At 46.5% G+C, this 24,359-nt stretch overlaps 1 protein-coding gene across 1 annotated transcript in view; it reads right to left on the bottom strand.

Moving 5' to 3' along the window:
- PRICKLE2 (prickle planar cell polarity protein 2) overlaps positions 1-24,038 on the bottom strand; it is a 462,431-nt gene extending 438,393 nt beyond the window's left edge. The window contains exon 1 of the mRNA XM_082265402.1: positions 23,884-24,038. Coding sequence (XP_082121528.1) covers positions 23,884-23,925 — 42 coding nt within the window. The 5' untranslated portion in view covers positions 23,926-24,038. The remainder of the gene's footprint in view (positions 1-23,883) is intronic.
- Positions 24,039-24,359: the final 321 nt, after the last annotated feature.

Raw genomic sequence — 24,359 nt, forward strand, 5'->3', positions numbered from 1 at the left:
GGAGAAAAAGGACATTCATTTTATTTTGGTACAGTGTCGCATGACCGCGCAAATTTACGTTAAAATATTGCAGTGCCGAATCGCAAAAAAATGGCCTGGTTATTAAGGGGGCAAATCCTTCCAGTCCAGAAGTGCTTAAGCGATTTCAGTATATGCATTTCATCTGTGTATTGAGTTGTTGGACTAAAAAGCATTTATTAAAAGTATAACTAAAGCCAAAACATTTGTTTATAGAGTTATGGCCCGAACACTATAAGACATCAGGCAAATATTTTCCTCCAAGGAACGATCGTACCATTTTCTTATAGTGTGTACGGGGCTTAAAGAGGAAGTAAACCCTCCTCTGACACTTGTACCTATAGGTAAGCCTATGATAAGGCTTACCTATAGGTACTATAAATATCTCCTAAACCTGTACCGTTTAGGAGATATTTACCTTACATGCATCCAGTGACGTCACTGGCGCATGCGCTCTGAAGGAACGGCCGCTGGTGCCTTTTCTTCAGAGACCCGTGCCGTGACTGTCGGCTCCCGCGCACGTGCGTGAGAGTGACGTCAAGGAAGACGGGCGACTGGACATGTCGCCCGTCATACAGATAAGCGGGCGGCACGGCGGGGGCTCGTTCTAAGTTAAGTATTTCATAATGAGCTAGTATGTAGCTCATTATGTGTTTCTCTTTCAGGTTGCAAAAAAAAAAAAAAATTTCTGGTTTACAACCTCTTTAAGGCCTCTTTCACATTTATGCAACTTATCCTGCGACTTGGGACTGCAAAGTAGCATGACAAGTCGTACCCCAAGATTTCCAATACCATTCATATCTGCGTGACTTCAAAGTATTCCCTGGCTCCCTGCACTACTTTGGTCTGACTTTGATGCAACTTGAGGTCCATAGATCTCAAGATTAAACAGGCGTTGCTTCAAGTCGCATAGAAAGTCGTGAAATTTTCAGGTCATACAAGTGTGAAAGGGGTTTAAGGGAGGATTATAATCTGTCATATTTTTAGTGCCATCCTTGTCCTATTGGGAGATTTCCCTTTACGTCCTTTTTCCCTTTAGCCACAACAGGAAGTAAGAGCAAATGTCTACAAAGTGAGGGAAATCCCCTCTTAAGCTGGATACACACTATCCAACTTTTGTGGTTAGATTTCCTTCAGATTTATCTTTTCTATGTAGTGCAGGGGCCTGCCAGATTCCATACAAATTGAAAGTGTTTAGGTTTGACCTCATATTATATGGTTTTAGTAAGTCTAAAGGAAAAAGTCTTCAGAAAATCTTATAGTGTGTATGGCCCAGTAAGCTTTGTTTACACAGGCGTCCAAAAAGCATTAAAAACAGGTCTCTAAGGCCCTGTTCACACCTGATCGTATTTCAGCTTGTAAAATGCTCATCTCTGAAGTCTCAAAACGCCCAACAAGCAAAATCCCATTCATTTCAATGACCCCTGTTCACATCTGAGTGTTTTGTCTCCAGAAGAAAAACGCTGGAAGCTTAAAAAAGTACATGAGCTTCTTTTTTGGCTGATTACAAGCGTTTTTGTTAGATGTCAATGTCTGCCTCTAAACACCTGCAAAAAACGCCTATATAAAGCCCAAAAAAACGCATGAAAACGATATGCTCAGGTGTGAATGGAGCCTTAGATGCAGTTTTTTTGTGGTTCACTTTTCAGAGGGACAATAAACATTGCTGCACATGGAGCCCATAGACAGTTGTGACCAGAACCGGCGTCCCCACTGGAAGATCTCTCTAAGTATGTAAGTATGTAAGATCTCTCTAAGTAAGTGGCAACTCAATATTTGGGATTTTCACTCGTTTTCACTCTTGGTGATAAAAGGTCAACAGGGGGGGTGAATCTCCTTAACAGGACACACAGACAGCAAGTAAACCTGACAGGGGTTCTAATCCCTATCCACTCTATCTAAAACTAAAATTGGGGAAATGATAAATTTCAAAGCTTTGCAAGTGCACCTTAAACGCACTGTAAAGGCCATAGGTGCGTTTATATTGTGTTTACGGCGCACTTGTGGTGCGTTTCAATAAAAGTGAATGGAAGCGTTTGTGAAGCATCAATGTCTGCCAAGCTCAGCAATCTCTAATTATCAGCACCTATTTGTTTACATGTCTTCGGACCACATACTATACAGATTCAGAGAAAAGCTGTTAAACCACCCAAATCTACATCTCTCATCCGCACATATCTTCAGATGCCACGCAGGACGCCTGCTGGAAAAGTGGGCCTACTTACAACCAGCTGAACTCCATGCCAGCGGTATCCATGGCGAGGGGAAAGGTTTGTTGAAGGGAAATCTGGAGTAGGCTGTGCCGCAGTGACTGAGAGGATCCATTGACACTCCCACTTCTCCCCTTAGATAACACTCTACAACAGTGCCCTCCTTCCTGGATAGTTGGGCCTCCCTCCACATAGCAACGCGTCTGCCGCTGCTATGGAAACCAATGTTCACCGTTGCTATGGAAACCAACCTGGGGAAACTAACTCTGATAATAGATGGAAATTTCTAGAAAGTTCCAAGGTAAGATTGTAAATACAATATATTCCCTTTTATAGGCATTTTCCACCCGAAACAACAAATAACTGTTCCCTCATCGATAAAAGAAAAAAATTGCATTTATTCATTCATTCTCAGCTATTCATGAGTCATGTTACCCCCTAGATATGGGTGTAAGACCTAGTTTACACGCCTAGTAAGGCCTAGTTTACAATCATTTACACGCCTAGTAAAGCCTAGTTTACTTTACACGCCTAGTAAAGCCTAGTTTACTTTACACGCCTAGTAAGGCCTAGTTTACTTTACACGCCTAGTAAGGCCTAGTTTACACGCCTAGTAAGGCCTAGTTTACACTTGTTTACATGCCTAGTAGGGCCTAGTTACATGCCTAGTAAGGCCTAGTTTACAGACATGCCTATTAGGGCCTAGTTTACACTTGTTTACATGCCTAGTAAGGCCTAGTTTGCAATCATTTACATGCCTAGTAAGGCCTAGTTTACACATGTTTACATGCCTAGTAAGGCCTAGTTTGCAATCATTTACATGCCTAGTAAGGCCTAGTTTACACTTGTTTACATGCCTAGTAAGGCCTAGTTTACACTTGTAATTTCGGAGCGATAACCATATACACTGCCTGAAAATTAGTTGATTGAGAAAAGTTTTCCTTCCTCCCCCTTCAAATTTTCCTGTCACTGCAGTCAAAAACAGACATCAATTTGACCCCTCTAACGATTAAATTTTTTTTTCCTAAAATGAAAATTTCCAAATAAAAATCTATAAGTGTATGGCCAGCAAGGCCTAGTTTACATTTGTTTACATGCCTAGTAAGGCCTAGTTTACACTCATTTACAGACTTATGCTGGCCATACACGTATAGGTTTTTAGACAAGAATGTTCGTAGAACATTCGTACAAAAATTCATAGAACATTCGATAAATAGACGAATGTTGTTTAAAAATTGGACTTTTGCTTTTATTATTCAATTTTAAATTGAATGTAAAGTGTAAAAAGATAACCCCTGCACTATTTTGAAAAAAAGTAAAAAAAAAAAATTATATATATATATATATATATATATATATATATATATATATATACACACACACACACACACACACACATATATATATATATATATACACACACACATATATATATATATACACACACACACATATATATATATATACACACACACACACATATATATATATACACACATAAATATATATATATATATACACACACACACACATATATATATATATATAAAATGAAGGGAATTCTAAAGCTGCAACCACCAATCAGCCCACCCTAGGCTGAGAAAGTGAGATAAAAGAAGGAAAGATAGGTGCTGCGCTAATACTAATACGTGATATAAGGTGATATAAATCAGGTAGATGTGTGTGTGAGGATATCAAATGTAGAATGATATTGACAAGTGACTCATATAAACAAATAGATTGGCACCAGGTGAAATAATGCATAAAAATATAAGGAATATCCTTAGGCTCCTTTCACACGGCCGCTCCGTGTGAAAGGTCCGCTGCGGGACTTTTTTTTTTTTTTTTCCACGGAGCGGATGACATTTCTGTCATCCGCTCCGTATGTCCGCATATCATCCCATCCGTTTGCGGATGATATGCGGACATAATGTAAGTATATGGCACTGCGGATGTCAGCGGATGACACCGCTGACATCCGATTTTCCTTCCTTTCCGTTTTTTACACGGAAGGAAAAATGGGGTTCTGTTCCATTCGTAAAAACGGAACAGAACTGACAGGAGGAAAATCGGATGTCAGCGGATGGTATTCCGCTGACACCCGCAGTGCCATTCACTTACATTATGTCCGCAAATCATCCGCAAACGGATTGGATGATTTGCGGACACACGGAGCGGCCGTGTGAAAGGACCCTTAGGCCCCATGCACACAGGGCATCAGAAAAAACAAGCTGCAAAGCTATTTCTGACAGGAAAAAGCGGCGTCAAAAACGCGCCTTTAGCAGCATTTCGCATTGGCATCAATGCATGTTTAGGAGCGTCGGCACTTAGCAGCGTTTTTAAATAAACACAACCCTCTTCTGTTTGTAACCAATCACATTTTCCATTTTTCACATTTTAAAAAATGCCTGACGCTGCTAAAAGCCGATATACAGCGTTAAGCCGCGTTTAGCAGCGTCGGGCGTTTTTAAAGCTTAACGCTGCTGCTCCTGAACACACAGGCCCTGTTTTTTTTTTTTTTTTTTCACCTGGTGCCAAGTGAATGTGGTCGCACCCCAAATGCGTGCGATGCATTCACTTCTGGCGGGATTTGGGGGGTTAAAACATAACTGTAAGGAGGAAACCAAACGTCTTTTCATGGCCTGTAAAACGCCCTCTGAAAGGCAATCCTTCACAGAGCGTAAATGAACCATAACATGAAACGCGGTCACTAAGGTGGCCTTGGCCTTGTCTCTTTTATGAGAGTATTTTCTGCATGGCTAAGGCCTCATGCGCATGGACACTTTCAGGCATCCAATGTAAATTGTAGGCATATTTCTGCGGCTGGAGAAACAGCTGCAGTGTACAATCTCCCATAGTAATGAATGGCTGTACACTAGCTGTAGGTAGGTATATGCTATACAGACAGCTGACCATACAACCTCCAAGTAATGAATGGCTGTAAACTAGCTGTAGGTAGGTATATGCTATGCTTGCGTAATCTCACGCACATGCGTAAAACTCTGAACGTGTTTTCAGGGATTTATGCTTCTGTACAAGTTTACACATGCATGGCGTATACCCACATACCGCTAACCTACAGCCATGCATTACTATGGGTGGCTGTACACTGCAGCTGTCTCTCAGGGTGCAAAAGTATACCCACAATTACAATGGATTCCAAAAAAGTGTCTGTGTGTACGGGGCCTAAAATAGTCAGAGATGCAATAAAGAAATAATGATTTAGGACTTTTTCACACCATGTGCATTTTTCCACACCAGATTAATGCAGATTACTGCAATGATTTTCTATTTGTCACATTCACATTACAATGTTGTGTACATGTGCTTTACAGTGGGTTGCATTAACCACTTTAGCTCTGGAAGGTTTTACCCCCTTTATGGCCAGGCCATTTTTTGCTATTTAGCACTGCCCTACTTTAACTGGTAATTGCGCAGTCATGCAACACTGTAACCAAACAAAATTTATATACTTTTTTTTCACACAAATACAGCTTTCTTTTGGTGGTATTTGATCACCACTGGGTTTTTTATTTTTTATTATATAAGCGAAAAAAATGACTGAAAATATTGGGGGGAAAAAAATGATATTCTCTACTTTCTGCTATAAAACATATCCAATAAAAAAAAAATTCAAAGATCTTCATACATTTTGGTCAAAATGTATTCTGCTACATGCCTGTGTTAAAAAAAATCCCAATAAGTGTATATTGAATGATTGCATGAAAGTTATAGTGTTTAAAAACGATGGTATACATACTGGAATTTTTATTTTCTTATATTTTTACACTAGTAATGGCGGTTATCAGTGACTTATAGTGGGCTTGTGATAGTGTGGCAGACAATCTGACACTAACTGACACTGGGGGGGGGGACTGACTGACACTGACATCACCAGTGAGACTAATACAGTGATCAGTGCTAATACCAGGGCTTTTTTCAGCGGGACACAGCTGTGTCCTACTTTTTTTGTGCATGGCTAAATGCAGCGCACATTTACACATGCAGACGCAGCTGTGGCCTATTGATTACTAAAGTGCTGCATTTAGATGCGACCTATATGTTATGCACATTTTTTTTTTCTACCTGTGTAAGGCTCCTTTCACACACTCTGTCCGTTGGACGGAGTCCGTTTTTCTCAGCAGGGGATCGAGCCGCCGATCCCCCGCTGAGCAGGAGGATGACAGCTGTGTCTCTGCGCTGTGTGCGGAGACACAGCTGTCAGTTCCCCATGCATCTCTATGGGGGGAATCAGATGGGAACGGACCGTCGGTCCGTTCTCATCTGATCCCATCCGATCCGCAGGACGGATGGAAAATAGGGTTTCCATCTGTCCAGATTTGACGGATCGGATCACATCGGGTGTCAGCGGACATGTCTCCGCTGCCATCCGATGCCCCATAGGAATGCATGGGGGGGGGGGGCCGTTCAGATCCGCCAAAAAAAAACGGTCCGTCTGTGTAAAAGGGGCCTAATGCCTCGTACACACGCAACGATTGTTGGCCGTGAATTTTCGGCCAACGTCCGATCGGCCGATTGTCGGCTTGTTAGTATGATGCTTCCGACAACCGACTGCGACTTTTCGGCCGAACAAAATCTGGTGTGCAGGCTATAAAATTTTTGTTGGCCGTCAACAGAATGGCCGATTTTCCGTCAGTCAGTTCAGATTTCGGCAGACAAAAATCTGATGAGCAAGACTGGGCATGCTCAGAGAAGAAAAAACACACGGAAAGTAAACCAGCACATGACATCACTTCTGAAGTTGGTTGTTGTTGTTCGAAAAAGTTAGTGTGCAGTCTAGAGCACATTTCAACCAACACAACAACACTGGACAAAAGACGGCCGATCAGTCGGCCGATAATCGTTGCGTGTGTACGAGGCATAAGAGTCGGTTCATGCCGCGGTGACTCAAAGTCGCCCTGACTTTGAAGTTGCCCGTGCAGCACGACTTATATCGTGGCTTGCAAACGGCTTCTCATAATAGAAGTCAATGCAAGTCGCTCCGACTTTGCTCAAACGTAGTGCAGGAACCTTTTTCTAAGTCGGAGCGACTTGAGTCGCTCTGATTAGAATGGTTCCATTGCACAGCATGGAGCACTACTTGTCAGGCGACCAAGTCACCTGACAAGTCGGAAGTAGTGTGAACCGGCTCTAAATGATCCCTAAAGTTTTAAAAAATAAACTGGTGTTACTATAGTGACCTGTCAAAACAGATGATGTCAAAAAGCAGGCCAATGCAATTAAAAATGCAACATACCATAATGCATGAAGATTCAGGATAAATGCACATCAATGCATGTGCATTTTCATGTTTTTTATATGCAGTATGGTGTAGCACACTGTAGGTTGGATTTGCTAAAGGCAATGAGACTGTGTACTTTTCAAGTGCAGTTGCACTCATTTTCCCCAGAGGTTGCAGTAGTAAACGCAGCAAAGTTCTGTTGATTTCAATCATCCAATTATGTGCATGATTTTTTTTTCCCTTGCATCCGATTGGGTATTCTTTACAAAGTCAAGCTTTACCACATTTCCATTTAGTAAGAAAAATGAGTGCAACTGCTCTTGCAAAGTACACAGCCTATTTGCCTTTAGTAAATCCACCCCTATATACACTGCTCAAATAAATTAAAGGAACGCTTTTTAATCAGAGTATAGCATCAAGTCAATTAAACTCCTGCGATATTGATCTGGTCAGTTAAGTAGCAGAGGGGGTTGCTAATTAGTTTCAGTTGCTTTGGTGGTAATGAAATTAACAACAGGTGCACTAGATGGGCAACAATGAGACAACCTCCAAAACAGGATGGTTTTACAGGTGAAGGCCCCTGACATTTTTTTCCCTACTCATCTTTTTTGACTGTTTTTCACTAGTTTTGCATTTGGCTAGGGTCAGTGTCACTATTGGTAACATGAGGCGATACCTGGACTCTATAGAGCAGTGGTCTCAAAACTGTGGCCCAGGGGCCAGATGTGGCCCTTTGCTTGCCTTTATCCAGCCCTTGTAGTATATTCCTCCCATTGATATGAGGCACTTTTATACTGGTAGACAATAACAGTGGGACACTATTTTTCCCACGGACTCCAACAATGGTGCACTATTCCTCCTAATGATACTAACTATGGGGCACTATTCCTCCTAATGATACCAACTATGGGGCACTATTCCTCCTAATGATACCAACAATGGGGCACTATTCCTCCTAATGATACCAACAATGGGGCACTATTCCTCCCAATGATACCAACAATGGGGCAATATTCCTCCCAATGATACCAACTATGGGGCACTATTCCTCCCAATGATACCAACAATGGGGCACTATTCCTCCCAATGATACCAACAATGGGGCAATATTCTTCCCAATGATACCAACAATGGGGCACTATTCCTCCCAATGATACCAACAATGGGGCACTATTCCTCCCAATGATACCAACAATGGGGCACTATTCCTCCCACTGATACCAACAATGGGGCACTATTCCTCCCAATGATACCAACAATTGGGGACTATTCCTCCCAATGATACCAACAACGGGGCACTATTCCTCCCAATGATACCAATAATGGGGCACTATTCCTACCAATGATACCAACAACGGGGCACTATTCCTCCCAATGATACGAACAATGGGGCACTATTCCTCCCAATGATACCAACAATGGGGCACTATTCCTCCCAATGATACCAACAATGGGGCACTATTCCTCCCAATGATACCAACAACGGGGCACTATTCCTCCCAATGATACGAACAATGGGGCACTATTCCTCCCAATGATACCAACAATGGGGCACTATTCCTACCAATGATACCAACAACGGGGCATTATTCCTCCCAATGATACGAACAATGGGGCACTATTCCTCCCAATGATACCAACAATGGGGCAATATTCCTCCCAATGATACCAACAACGGTGCACTATTCCTACCAATGATACCAACAACGGGGCACTATTCCTCCCAATGATACGAACAATGGGGCACTATTCCTCCCAATGATACCAACAATGGGGCACTATTCCTACCAATGATACCAACAATGGGGCACTATTCCTACCAATGATACCAACAACGGGGCATTATTCCTCCCAATGATACGAACAATGGGGCACTATTCCTCCCAATGATACCAACAATGGGGCAATATTCCTCCCAATGATACCAACAACGGTGCACTATTCTTCCCAATTATACCAATAATGGGGCACTATTCCTCCCAATGATACCAACAATGGGGCAATATTCCTCCCAATGATACCAAAAATGGGGCAATATTCCTCCCAATGATACCAACAATGGGGCACTATTCCTCCCCCTAGTACCAAATGTCCACTCTCGTTTGGACCAACCGGCCCTCCTAAATTCTGAAGGACAATACACTGGCCCTTTGTTTAAAATGTTTGGAGACCCCTGCTATAGAGGTTGCACCGGCAGTCCAACTCCTCTAGGATGTCACATCAAATACGTGCCATTGTCAGAAGGTTTGCTGTGTCTCCCAGCACAATCTCAAGAGCATGGAGGGGATTCCATGAGACAGGTAAGTTACTCTAGGAGAGCTGGACAGGGCTGTAGAAGGTCCCATCAGCAGGACCGGTATCTGCTCCTTTGTGCAATGAGGAACAGGATCAGCACTGCCAGAGCCCTACAAAATGACCTCCAGCAGGCCACTGGTGTGAATGTCTCTGACCAAACAATCAGAAACAGTTATCATGAAAAGTGCCTGACGTCGTCTAATGGCCCTGTGCTAACTGCTTGGCACCATGGAGTTTGATTATCATTTGCCATTGAATATCAGAGTTGGCAGGTCTGCCATTGGTTCCCTGTGCTTTTCACAGATTAGAGAAGGTTCACCCTCAGCACATGAGACAGACATGAAAGGGTCTGGAGAAGCCGTGGAGAATGTTATGCTGCCTGTAACATCGTTCAGCATGACTGGTTTGGTGGTGGGTCAGTGACGGTCTGGGGAGGCATATCCATGGAGGGACGCACAGACCTCTACAGGCAGGGGTCTTCAAACTATGGCCCTCCAGTTGTTCAGGAACTACAATTCCCATCATGCCTAGTCATGTCTGTGAATGTCAGTTTTACAATGCCTCATGGGATGTGTAGTTCCGCAACAGCTGGAGGGCCATAGTTTGAGGATCCCTGGTAGACAATGGCACCCTGACTGTCATTAGGTATCGGGATGAAATCCTTGGATCCATTGTCAGACCCTACGCTGGTGCAGTGGGTCCTGGGTTGCTCCTGGTGCACAACAATGCCCAGCCTCATGTGGCGAGAGTATGCAGCCAGTTCCTGGAGGATGGAGGATTTGATACCATTGAATGGCTCCCACGCTCGCCTGACCTAAGTCCAATAGAACACCTCTGGGACATTATGTGTCGGTCCATCCAATTCCGCCAGGTTGCAATTCAGCCTGTTCAAAAGTTCAGTGATGCAGTGGTCCAGATCTGAGAGGAAAAACCCCAGGACACCATCCATCGTCTCATTAGGAGCATGTCCGAACGTTGTCAGGCATGCATACAAGCACATGGGGGCAATACAAACCACTGAGGACCATTTTGAGTTACTGCAATGAAATTTCAACAAAATGGACGATCCTGCTTCATAATTTTTTCACTTTATATTTGGGGTGTCTTTGAATTCAGCCCTCTGTAGGTTGACCATTTTCATTTCCATCAAACGATGTGGCATCCTTGTGTTCCTAACACATTTCCCAGTCCGTATCAGTATAGATATCCAGCATGAGATTTTTCCCCATTGAAATCTGATGTGTTTTCAAAGTGTTCCTTTCATTTTTTTGAGCAGTATATAACAGAAACAGGCTTATGAAAACTGTGGAACCATAAGTCCCAGCATGCCCTGCCAGCCACAGGTGAGGACATGGCGTTCCTCCAAGGTTGCAGAGCCAAAGAAAGTAGCATTTGGTTTATTCACAACAGCTGTCAATAGAGAGGACATCCGTATGGTGTAATGAATGCAGGCAGCTGAATTATTGAAGCAGAGCCATTGTACTCTGTACTAATGACATTATAACCGGAGTCAGGTGCAGCTCGCAGCTCTCACCCCTCCGCCTGGATCAGGACTGCATTGTCTGCTACTGTTTAGGGATGAGAGAATTAAACGTCAGGATTTGGATGGAGTTACAAGGTGACAATTGATGAGCAGGTAGCTGTGCGCTCTTTGGGGTTGGGTGTCACAGCTTGCAAGTCACTGACAGCCGACATAAACCGGCTTACCTAATAAGCCGGGCTAAAGAGAAACGATGATGTACAACCAGCTTAAGTCAGATCAGTGAAAGGGGAACTCTGATTGGCTGACTGTGGCTATGAGCACTCTGCCCACAGTACACGGGGGCGAGAAACGAGTGAAAGTGGCAGAAACTGTGAAATTACAGACAATCAACAGCTATTTTACAAGATCGATGCTAAGACTCGTCGTTCCACAGCACTTATAGATCCAAAAATTGCTGACCTACTTTGCAGCACAGTGCTAGCCTTTTACAGCATACTGTGTTCATGCATCTGAAAGTGGTTGTAAACCTCAGACATGAAATATGAACAAAGCATATCCCTCTATAGTGTGTACTTTTCTCAATTAAGAGCACTATGTGTAATTTCTGTCTGCTACTTCCTTCCTCTGCTATCAGCATGAATCTCTTATGATACGTTTTCCTGACACCAAGAGAAAAAAGGTGACGGGAGAGACCTCCAGCTGATTGACAGCCTCAGGTCTGTTCCTGTGTGAAGGGGGGAGGGGGGGGGGTCCTTCCCTCCAATCAGCTCTCCTCACTGAGCTCTGCAGAGTGTAACTTCAGCTCTGCCCCCTTCTTCTTTGACAGCTCAGAGAAGCTCTATAAATTCTGCACTTTGAATGGCTGTAGAAAGGAAAGTGCTGCAGAGAAACAGGTACAACTTATGTAGGAGGCTTTGTTTAATCTCTGTGTATCACCCTAGGCCAGACACTTCACTGGGTATATGTAGAGGTTTACAATTTAAAGTGTATATAAAGGGAATTTAAAGTAATTGTAAACGATCACCTTGTAAGACCGCATTCACACTGCAGCGGCACGACTTCTGCACGACTTCGGGGGCGACCTGTGAAGTCGCGTGCACCGCGACTTCGGCGCGACTTGCACGGACTTCATATAATGAATGTCTATGCAAGTGGCTCCGAGGTCGCCCCGAAGTAGTACAGGACCCTTTTTCTAAGTCGGAGCGACTTGTGTCGCTCCTATTAGGTCCTTTAGAACTGCATGGACCGCGACGTACCGCGACTTGTCAGGCTGACAAGTCGCGGTAGTGTGAATGGACACTAAAACAACCCAGTTTAAAATAGAAATGAAAGGTAAAACATTTTTTATAGATATAAAAAAAAAAACATTACAAATCCTTTTTTTTTATAAGTGATCACGTTCCCTCTGTTCTCAGCTGCATAAGAGCTGGGGGGGGGGGGGGAGAAGCAGCACACTGAGCTTCCCAGTGAATGGCTGTGCAGGGAAGGCATGTCAAGATAAGTCTAATCATTGGAGGAGAGCAGGTTGATTTCCCAGCACAGCTAGAGGACTGACCATGCTGTGCTCTCTTGCTTAGTGTGGTAATTTTTTTTTTTTACAGGAAAGCCAGGGGACTGGCAGGAGCACCAGCAACAATTTCACACAAAGGAAGCAATACAAAGAGAACAGGATACTTTATTATACAAGTACATGGTACAGCAGGCACAATTAAGGAATATGAAGTGTTGGGGTAACAAACGCTGTAAGTAATATTAACCACTTAAGCCCCGGAGGATTTGGCTGCTCAAAGACCAGGGCCTATTTTGCGATTCGGCACTGCGTGACTTTAACGGACAATTGCGCGGTCATGCAACGCTGTACCTAATTGAAATTGATGTCCTTTTTTCCCCCACAAATAGAGCTTTCTTTTGGTGGTATTTGATCACCTGTGCTATTTTTATTTTTTGCGCTATAAACAAAAAAGAGCGACAATTTTGAAAAAATAACAATATTTTTCACATTTTTTTATATGAAATTCCCCCCAAAAAAATGTAAAAATCAAAATGTTTTAACATTTTAGGCCAATTTGTTTTCTGCTACATATGTTTGGTAAAAAAAAAATCGCAATAAGCGTATTTTGATTGGTTTGCGCAAAAGTCATTGCATTTACTAACTACGGGAAAGATTTATGTCATTTTTAGTGGTTTTTTTTTTAACTAGTAATGGCGGCGATCTGCAATTTTTTTTGCGGTACTGCGACATTGCGGCAGACAGATCGGACCCCTGACTGACATTTTTGACACTTTTAGGGGGTACCAGTGACATTACTGCAGTAATCAGTGCTATACATATGCACTGTTACTGTCAAAATGACACTGGCAGGGAAGGGGTTAACTTTATTGGTGATCAGTGGGTTAAATGTATTCCTAGGGGCGTGTTTCTAACTGTGGGGGGGCTTGGCTAATGATGTAACCACCGAGACCTACGATCCTACATAGCAGGATCGTATAGTCACTGCCTTTACATCAGGGAGAATGACAAACGGCTGGGTTTACATCAGCCGTCTGCCTTTCTCCCTCTCCTGAGCGGGATCGCGAGTGGCCGGCGGACATCGGAGCCGGTGGTGACTCGCGCGGGGATGCCCGTGAACGAGCGGGGGCGGGAGCGCCGCCTCAGGAGGCGCACGCTCGCCCCCTACAGGCTCCTGGGCGAGCGACGTAGTACTACGTCGGTTTGCCCAGGAGCGCCAGACTGCCACAGTAAATATACTGACGGCGGTCGGCAAGTGGTTAAAGTCTCCTTTTTTTGTTTTTTATTGTTTAAAAATAACAAACCTGATAGGCCCTGTTCACACCTGAGCGTTTTTCAGCTCATAAAACGCTCATCTCTAAAGTCTCAAAATGCCCAACAAGCAAAATCCTATTCATTTCAATGGCCCTTGTTCTCATATGAGCGTTTTGTCGTCTGAAGCAAAACGCCTGAAGCTAAAAAAAGTACATGAGCTTCTTTTTTGGCAGATTACAAGCATTTTTGTTAGATGACAATGCCTAATGCCAAACATCGGAAAAACGCCCGAAAAAACGCCTAAAAACCGCCTAAAAACGATACGCTCAGGTGTGAATGGAGCCTTATACTTACCTGCCCTGTTTTGCACACAGCAGCCCAGGTCCTCCTCTTCTCGGGTCCCATGCTGGCTCTCCTGGCTCCTCCCTCCTGCAGAGTGGCCCCACAGCAAGCCGCTTGCTATGGGGGCACCCGAGCCGAGCAGCAGCTCTATGTGTCCATTCAGACACGGAGCCGCCCCCTTTCTCTGCTCATTGGCTCAATGACTTTGGTTGACAGCAGCAGGCGCCAATGTCTCAGCCAATCAGGAGGGAGAGTCCTGGACACCTGAGTCTCTCATGCAACATCGCTGGATTGGGATAGGGCTCAGGTAAGTATTAGGGGGGCTGAGGGGGGCTGCTGCACACAGAAGGTTTTTTATCTCAATGCATAGACTGCATTAAGATTAAAAAAAAAAACCTTCTGCCTTTACAACCCTTCAATGTTATGTAATGTGGGATAGCTTAGCTCCACTTTGTGCAGTTGTTGCTTTCCTATGCCTTAAACTGCTGACCCTGCTGAAAGGGGTACTTCCTGTCATAGGGTGACAACACTTATCCTGAAGTGTTTTACTCACTGAGTAGTGTTGTCACCCAAGGAACCTTAGTACACTTGCACATTCAGCCTGTAAGGCCCCATTTACACGGGCGTACTGCAGCGCACACCCATGCGAATGTTGTGCAGGTGTTCTGCCGAAAACTCCAACTTGCTGAGATCTCCAACTACGTTACTTCCGGTGAGTGTACACCAGGAATAATTGGAGATTTCCATCACTTGGTGTTTTTACAGAACACCGGCAGCCTGTACACTCCGGTAGATGCTATAATTAGTGCAGATTGTTAGTCTGCCCGCTAGTTGTCGCGGCCTTGGAGGCGGCCATGTTTTTGGTTACTAGCGGGAGGACTAACAATCTGCACTAATTATACCATCTACCGGAGAGTAAAGGCTGCCGGTGTTCTGTAAAAACACCAAGTGGTGGAAATCTCCAATTATTCCTGGTGTACACTCACCGGAAGTAACGTCATTGGAGATCTCGGTGAGTTGGAGATTTCGGCAGAACACCGGCAGTCCCATTCATGTCAGTTGGGATGCAGAGGCTGCACAGATGCAGCTGCTGCTCCCAATTTGACAGCTGTGTTGGTGCGGGTGCAAAGCCCCCAATCAGACTGTCAAATTGGTAGCATCAGCTGTGTCTATGCAGCCTCTGCATCCCAACTGACATGTACAGGACTGCGTGCACCTGTACATCCCCATGTAGGCAGGCACGGCCCGCACACGGGTGTACGCTGTAGTACGCTCATGTGAATGAGGCCAAAATGAGAGTCAGACACTTTTCCTAAGGGCAGGTTCAACTGTTTACACCACAGTCCGGATGTGTTCTGGATGCGTTTCTGCATACGCATTTTTGTTGAGTTCCAATGCATTTTTTCTCGTTTTTTTATGCATTACAGTGCGTTTTTCCCCCTCATCTTAAATAGGGACATGTGCTTTCCGGTGCATTTTTGATGCGTTTTGCCGCATTCCCGTACAGCATTGTGCTGAAAAAATGCATCATGTTCTTTTTTCTGCACTGGAACTGACTGCACTGGTGTGAACTGTGCCATTGGAACCCATATACCCTACTGTCTATGCGGTTTTGATGCAGAAAAAAAAACGCACTGGACTGCATCTGCTGTGAACTGGCCCTAAAAAACAGTCCCTCAACTTTGAGCAACATCAGCTCTTTAGTTCTGCGTTAGGGGCTCATTCACAATATAGTGTTGGGGCAAAGCACTTCACTGCTACATGCGGCAATGTGAATACCTGGGCCCCTTTTATACAGCTGCTGGACTTTGCTACCCCTCTGAAAAGGGATCCCCAGTGCATCACTTTTCAGGTCCGGTTCACATTAGTGCGATCACAGAGATCGCATTTAATTCGGAGTGCACTGCTCCTAAATTACATGCGATCTCTGTGCGGTGCAAATTTCAGCCATGCAGTTTGTATGGCTGAATTTGCACCACATCCGCACTAAAAACGCACTTGACCCTTTTTTTTATCCGCAGCAGAATCGGATCGCATGGTGGTTCACACTAGTGCGATTCGATTCTGTGCGAACTTGCAGATCGCACTGCGATATGCGATCGCAACTGGGGGTGTCGTTAACTTTTTATTGACACCCCCAGCATATCGCATATGGCAGTGTGAACTGCCAGAGGTGCGGATGCGATGCGGGAACACGCTGCATATTCGCAGCATTCCCGCATCGCAGAAGTGTGAACCGGGACTCAGAGGTAGTTGGTGTTTTGCAAGTATTCAGATGGTGATAATGTCACCTCCTGAACTGTATTTGTATTTTTTTATCCCAAGGAGGATTTTGCATGAAAATACAGTGCCGCAACCACATGGCAGTCATTGGCCCATGGTTGCAGCACAGTCCCAGTTACTACAGCGGGAACCATGTGCATCAAGACGCAAATAAATGCATCATGGCATTCATCAACGAGCATTGATGTGCGTTATGATGCTTGCTGACATTCAGCCCTGTTCATACATGTGTGATTTGTCTTGCGTTTCCACAAGTGTGACAACGGTTGGCAATAAGATTTCCATTTTATCGTGGGAGGGGCTCATTCACATCCGGGCGATGTGCTGCCGCTAGATGTGCCAAAGAAGTACAGGCAGTTCTTTGGGACAGGATTGCACTTTTTTGGCCCCATAGACTTCAATGAGAGTGCCAGAAAATGACGTGTAACATGCGCTGTTCTTGTGTTTTTGTGCCCAACAACCAGTCTCCTCCTCCTGGTAACCCGTTTTTCATTGGCCTAAACCAAACACTCATCCCTAAAAATGCCTAAAAACCCATGGAAAGAACGCATGTAAAGAAACTGATACTGAAGTGAGAACCTGACCACAATACAAAGCACACTGCAACCATTGAAAACAAGGAACAGTGCATGTGAGGCCTGAATTCACACCTCAGCACAGCGTATTGGTGACTTTTAGAGAATATGTAAACCCAACATTTCATATTCCTGATATGTGCCTGCTGTACCATGTATCTGTATGAGAAAGTCTCCTGTTCTCATTGTATTGCTTCCTTTGTGTGGAATCCCTGGTGTTCCTGCCAGTCCTTCTGCTTTTCTATTATAAACTGACCACACTAAGCAGGAGAACACAGCGTGGTCAGTTCTCTAACTCTGCTGGGAACTTGGCCTGCTCTCCTCCAAAGATCAGACTTGTCTTGAACCCCCCCCCCCCCCATGGACAGCCATTCACTGGGAAGATCAGTGTGCCCTTCTCCAATGATCTGACTTGACGTGAACCCCACACCCCCTTCCCATACACAGACATTCACTGGGAAGATCAATGTGCTGTCCTCCAATGATCAAACTTCTCATGAAACCCTCAACCCCCCCCCCCCCCCACACACACACACAGCCATTCACTGGGAAGAGCAGTGCTCTGTCCTCCAATGATCAGACTTGTCCTGAAACCCCTCCCCCTCTACACAGCCATTTACTAGGAAGATCAGTGTGCACTCCATTAATCAAACTTGTCCTGACATCCCCCTCCCCCCACCGCAGCCATTCACTGGGAAGATCAGTGTGCGCTCCTCCAATGATCAAACTTGTCCTGACATCCCCCCCTCCCCCCCACCGCAGCCATTCACTGGAAAGATCAGTGTGCTCTCCTCCAATGATCAAACTTGTCCTGACCCCCTCCGCACAGCCATTCACTGGGAAGATCAGTGTGCTCTCTTCCAATGATCAAACTTGTCCTAACCACCCCCCCCTTTCCTGCACAGCCATTCACTGGGAAGATCAGTGTGCTCTCCTCCAATGATCAAACTTGTCCTGACCCCCCTCTGCACAGCCATTCACTGGGAAGATCAGTGTCCTCTCCTCCAATGATCAAACTTGTCCTTAGCCCCCCCCCCGCACAGCCATTCACTTGGAAGATCAGTGTGTTCTCCTCCTACTTCATCCAATCTCCCATACAGGAGAGCGGGGATCTGACAAGTCCGTCTCTTCAAAGTAAGCAGAGTCAGAACTGTCATCCGCCTGCTCAGCGGGGATAGGCGGATCGATCCCCGCTGAGCAAAACGGACTCCGTCGGGTAGAAAGCCTGTGTGAAAGGACCCTAAGTGCCAGGTCACATTTGTGCGATGCGGGAATGCTGCGAATACACAGCGTGTTCCCGCATCGCATCCGCACCCCTGGCAGTTCACACTGCCATATGCAATACGCTGGGGGTGTCAATTAAAAATTAACGACACCCCCAGATCAGATCTGAAAGTTCGCACAGAATCAGATCGCACTAGTGTGAACCACCATGCGATCCAATTCTGCTGCGGACCAAAAAAAGGGTCCTATGCGAGTTTAGTGCGATTGCGGTGCGAATTCAGCCATACAAACTGTATGGCTGAATTTGCACCGCACAGAGATCGCATGTAATTTTAGGAGCAGTGCACTCCAAATCACATGCGATCTCTGTGATCGCACAAATGTGAACCGGCACTCAGTGTCTCAGTTCTATTTTGTGTTTTTTGGGTTCATAAACATGGATTTTAAAAGCATATTATTACAAGCTTTATGCAAAAACATTCACAGGTGTATCAAGCTTCAGGAATTTGTTTCCTGGGCTAAGCTATGAAATGAGAGCGATTCTAGAGGAGGAGAGCTTCAAGCACAAACGTGTGTTGTGCGTTTACAGCGGCTTCTATTAAAGTCTATGGAGGCCAAAAACGCCTCATTACACTAAAGCATGGGTGTCCAACCTTTTGGCTTCTCTGGGCCACATTGAGTGTAGAGAAATTTTCTCGGGCCGCATATAAAATATATACTATAGTTAAGGTATATAAGTAATAAAACGCTGCCGCGCCCTTCCTGTGCCGCCTCACCAGTGCGTGCCCATCCAATGCAGCCTTATCAGTACCCATCCAATGCAGCCCCACCAGTGCATGCCCATCCAATGCAGCCTGATCAGTGCCCATCCAATGCAGCCCCACCAGTGCATGCCCATCCAATGCAGCCTGATCAGTGCCCATCCAATGCAGCCTCACCAGTGCATGCCCATCCAATGCAGCCTGATCAGTGCCCATCCAATGCAGCCTCACCAGTGCCCATCCAATGCAGCCTCACCAGTGCATGCTTATCCATTGCAGCCTCACTAGTACGTGCTCATCCAATGCAGCCTGATCAGTGCTCATCCAATGCAGCCTCACAAGTGCGTGCCCATCCAATGCAGCCTGATCTGTGCCCATCCAATGCAGCCTCACAAGTGCGTGCCCATCCAATGCAGCCTGATCAGTGCCCATCCAATGCAGCCTCACCAGTGCATGCTTATCCATTGCAGCCTCACTAGTACGTGCCCATCCAATGCAGCCTGATCAGTGCTCATCCAATGCAGCCTCACAAGTGCGTGCCCATCCAATGTAGCCTGATCTGTGCCCATCCAATGCAGCCTGATCAGTGCTCATCCAATGCAGCCTCACAAGTGCGTGCCCATCCAATGCAGCCTGATCTGTGCCCATCCAATGCAGCCTCACAAGTGCGTGCCCATCCAATGCAGCCTGATCTGTGCCCATCCAATGCAGCCTCACAAGTGCGTGCCCATCCAATGCAGCCTGATCAGTGCCCATCCAATGCAGCCTCACAAGTGCGTGCCCATCCAATGCAGCCTGATCAGTGCCCATCCAATGTAGCCTCACCAGTGCATGCCCATCCAATGCAGCCTCACCAGTGCCCATCCAATGCAGCCTGATTTGTGCCCATCCAATGCAGCCTCACAGTGCGTGTCCATCCAATGCAGTCTGCAATGAAGCGAGAGGAGAGCCGCTGGATTACACAGAGCAGGGATCTCCCGCTTATCCGGTGACCGCTGTCATACGAAGTCCTGCCTCCTGGATCGGCTCCTATGATAGACGTCACCAATGTGCTGTCTATCATTGACAGAGGCTCCGAGGCAGCCTCTGCCTACAGTTGGTTGGAAGCCGCTGTGGCTGTGCCCCCGACTCGACTTCTTTCCTCCCCAGCAAAAAAAAAATAATTGTCAGGGGGCAGTGGGCCGCATTGCCTGTGGTTCTGGGCCGCATGCGGCCCTCGGGCCGCAGGTTGGACATGCCTGCACTAAAGAATAAAGCTCATATATTTCTTTGAGCGTAGGACATTTAAGAGTGAATAAGCCTAATGACAATCGATGGGATTCTGCATGCTGGGTGTACTCCTACTACAAAACATTCAGGTGCAAATGGTCGCTTACATGCGTCCTACTGATTTCAATGGAAAACGCATCAAAAGGAAAAACAAAAATCAAGGACTTTTTTTTTGGTACTACAGGGACTTTTTTTATAATATATGTGATTGCTTTCTTGGGTCTCCACACCTGCACCAAACATTATAAGGCAAGGTTCACATCTGTGCGGTTCTTGTGTGCTGCATTTGCAAAAGGACCATGCGATTTGGTAGCAGTGCATTTCTAAAATTGGTGGCATTCACTGTTTTCATGCGATGCAGTGCGTTTTTTTGCTTCAATATCTAAAACTTGCCGCATTTTCGGATGCGTGGTAGTGCCCTATGCCCCAGTTCAAACTAGAAAGCGGCGCGGGAAACCCCCCGTCTGTGTGAGTTTCCCAAACTGCATTTAAATCGCACTGCCCTTGTGATTCTCAGCAGGTGTCAGTGCAATGTTAATGACACCCCAAATGCAGGTTACAAACACAGTATGTTTGCCTGCACTGGATCATATGGTACAAAATGACTATGCGATCTGGTTGCAGTGCGTTTCTAAGACTGATGCATGCACTACTTCCGTGCGATTTGAGTCCATTCAAAATAAATAGGCTTAGATTGCATCGCACTGAATCGCATGTGAATTGCGCAGGAATGCAGTGCGCTTCCTGTTTGATCCTAGGCTTAAGAACTAATGGCAGCCCCGTGCATCAGCAAAAGAGCAGCTCGTTTTGCCTGCAGGTTAGGGAACACGTGCGATTCACGTGCGTTCCTGGACCTGCTACAGTGTGAACCCAAACTATGGCCACACGCACACAGGGTGTTTAGACTCTGTGCATCCAATCCTGGCATTTTCATGCATTCGGGGGGGGGGGCACATGTGTACCATCTGACCCTGGAAGTCTATGAAAGGCTGAAATAGGCTTGTGGCTGGATGTTATTTGCGTTTAGGGCCCTATGCATTCACGGACGCATGTCAAAATACCTGTGTTCTGGCATACATCCCTGAACGCACATGAACCTAACGTGCTACTCTGTGCAGCGTCCAGCCACAGCGTATTTCAGACTTCTGGGGTCAGACGCTGCACCTGTGCCCCTGAACGCACAAAAATGCCAGGACTGGGTGCTCAGCCTGCACATGAACTATAACACAAGTGTTGCTCGGTACAGCATCCAGCTGCAGTGTATTTCAGCCTCTTCTGGGGTTGGACGCTGCACCTGTACCCCCTGAACGCAGGAAAACGCCAGGACAGGAAGCACAGCCGCTAAACGCCCAGCGTGTACATGAGCCTGAACCTAAGTGCTACTCAGTACAGCGTGTTTTAGCCTCTGGTAGGCTTCTGGGGTTGGACGCTGCACCTGTGCCCCCTGATCGAACGAAAATGCCAGGACTGGACGCACACCGCGCACATGAACCTAAACCTAAGTGCTGCTCGGTACAGCGTATTTCAGCCTCCATTTAACTTCTGGGGTTGGAGGCTGGTCCTGTGCCCTCTGAATGCAGGAAAACACCAGGACTGAACACACAGTGAGTAAAAGCCCAACGCGTACATGAACCTAAACCCAAGTGCTGCTCAGTACAGCGTATTTCAGCTTCTCCTAGATTTCTGGGGTTGGACGCTGCACCTGTGCCCCCAGAACGCAGGAAAACGCCAGGACTGGGTGCACAGCGGGTAAACGCCCAGCGTGTACATGAACCTAAACACAAGTGCTACTCAGTACAGCGTATTTCAGCCTCTGGTAGGCTTCTGGGGTTGGACGCTGCACCTGTGCCCCCTGAATGCAGGAGAACGCCAGGACTGGATGCACACCGCGCACATGAACCTAAACCCAAGTGCTGCTCAGTACAGCGTATTTCAGCTTCTCCTAGACTTCTGGGGTTGGATGCAGCATCTGTGCCCCCTAAAAGCAGGTAAATGCCAGGATTGGACGCACAGCGCGCACACGAACCTAAACACAAGTGCTGCTCCGTACAGCGTATTTCAGCTTCTCCTAGACTTCTGGGGTTGGACGCTGCACCTGTGCCCCCTGAACGCAGGAGAACGCCAGGACTGGATGCACACCGCGCACATGAACCCTAAACACAAGTGCTGCTCAGTACAGCGTATTTCAGCCTCCATTTAACTTCTGGGTTGGACGCTGGTCCTGTGCCCCCTGAACGTGGGAAAATGCCAGGATTGGATGCACAGCGGGTAAATGCCCAGCGTGTACATGAGCCTGAACCCAAGTGCTACTCAGTACAGTGTATTTCAGCCTCTCCTAGACTTCTGGGGTCGGATGCTGGTCCTGTGCCCCCTGAACGCAGGAAAACGCCAGGATTGGATGCACAACGGTTAAACATCCAGCGTGTACATGAACCCTAAACACAAGTGCTGCTCGGTACAGTGTATTTCAGCTTCTCATAGACTTCTGGGGTTGGACGCTGCACCTGTGCCCCCTGAACGCAGGAGAATGCCAGGACTGGACGCACACAGCGCACATGAACCTAAACCCAAGTGCTGCTCAGTACAGCGTATTTCAGCCTCCATTTAACTTCTGGGGTTGGACGCTGGTCCTGTGCCCCCTGAACGTGGGAAAACGCCAGGACTGGGTGCACAGCGGGTAAATGCCCAGCGTGTACATGAGCCTGAACCCAAGTGCTACTCAGTACAGCGTATTTCAGCCTCTCATAGACCTCTGGGGTTGGACGCTGGTCCTGTGCCCCCTGAACGCAGGAGAATGCCAGGACTGGACGCACACAGCGCACATGAACCTAAACCCAAGTGCTGCTCAGTACAGCGTATTTCAGCCTCCATTTAACTTCTGGGGTTGGACGCTGGTCCTGTGCCCCCTGAACGTGGGAAAATGCCAGGACTGGGTGCACAGCGGGTAAATGCCCAGCGTGTACATGAGCCTGAACCCAAGTGCTGCTCAGTACAGCGTATTTCAGCCTCTCATAGACTTCTGGGGTTGGACGCTGGTCCTGTGCCCCCTGAACGCAGGAAAACGCCAGGACTGGACGCACAGAGTGTACCCAGCCAAAGGTGTTCCCACTTTGTCTTGTGGATCTATCTGTGTTAGGGGATGAAGAATGAACAGAAGGAAGGTGTAGGAGTTGGGAATGGTTGGAAAGGACAGATCCTTCCAGGAACAGATTCTGTATATCTGGGACCGCAGACAGCTAGAACAGGACTGCTGGGACTTGTGCTTCCACTGCCCATGCAAATCAAGCACTAATAGGAATTGTCAGGGACATGCGGCACACAATGTAGGACCACAGATCGGTCTCCTCATCCTTCCCCTAGAAGAGGTTCTGCAGCAGCTGTAGGGAGATAAGTGTGCATGCAGTGCTCTGTACTCACTGATCTGCCGGAATGTCTCCTCCAGGGGCTTCTGCTGAACATCTCCAGGCTGGGAGAAGAAGTGACAACTCTCAGCTGTCCGGGGTCACCGCTGCCTGGCCGGGCTCCGCACTGTCTGCTGCTCGATCAATGACTCCGAGTTGGGCTCTCCGTGTGTTGTAGCTCCGCCCACCCAGGAACAGGAGAGGAGGGGAGACCTGAGAGATCCCTCTATGTACGGGGAGTGACGTCACTGCTCTGCTGGAGAGGAGTGGGAGGATGGAGAGCTCATTGTATGACATGGGGGTGCTCTGTAGTCACATATTACAGGCTGGGAGGATGGAGAGCTCATTGTACACATAAAAGACCCCCCCTTCACATCAGAGTGCCATATTCATATCAGAGACCCCCCTGCACATCAGAGCCCCCCTCCACACATCACAGTCCCCCTTTACATCAGAGTCCCTCTTCTTCATATCAGAGCCCCCCTTACACAT

Source organism: Pelophylax lessonae (assembly GCF_965119305.1).
Source record: "Pelophylax lessonae genome assembly, chromosome: 8".
Classification (NCBI taxonomy): domain Eukaryota; kingdom Metazoa; phylum Chordata; class Amphibia; order Anura; family Ranidae; genus Pelophylax; species Pelophylax lessonae.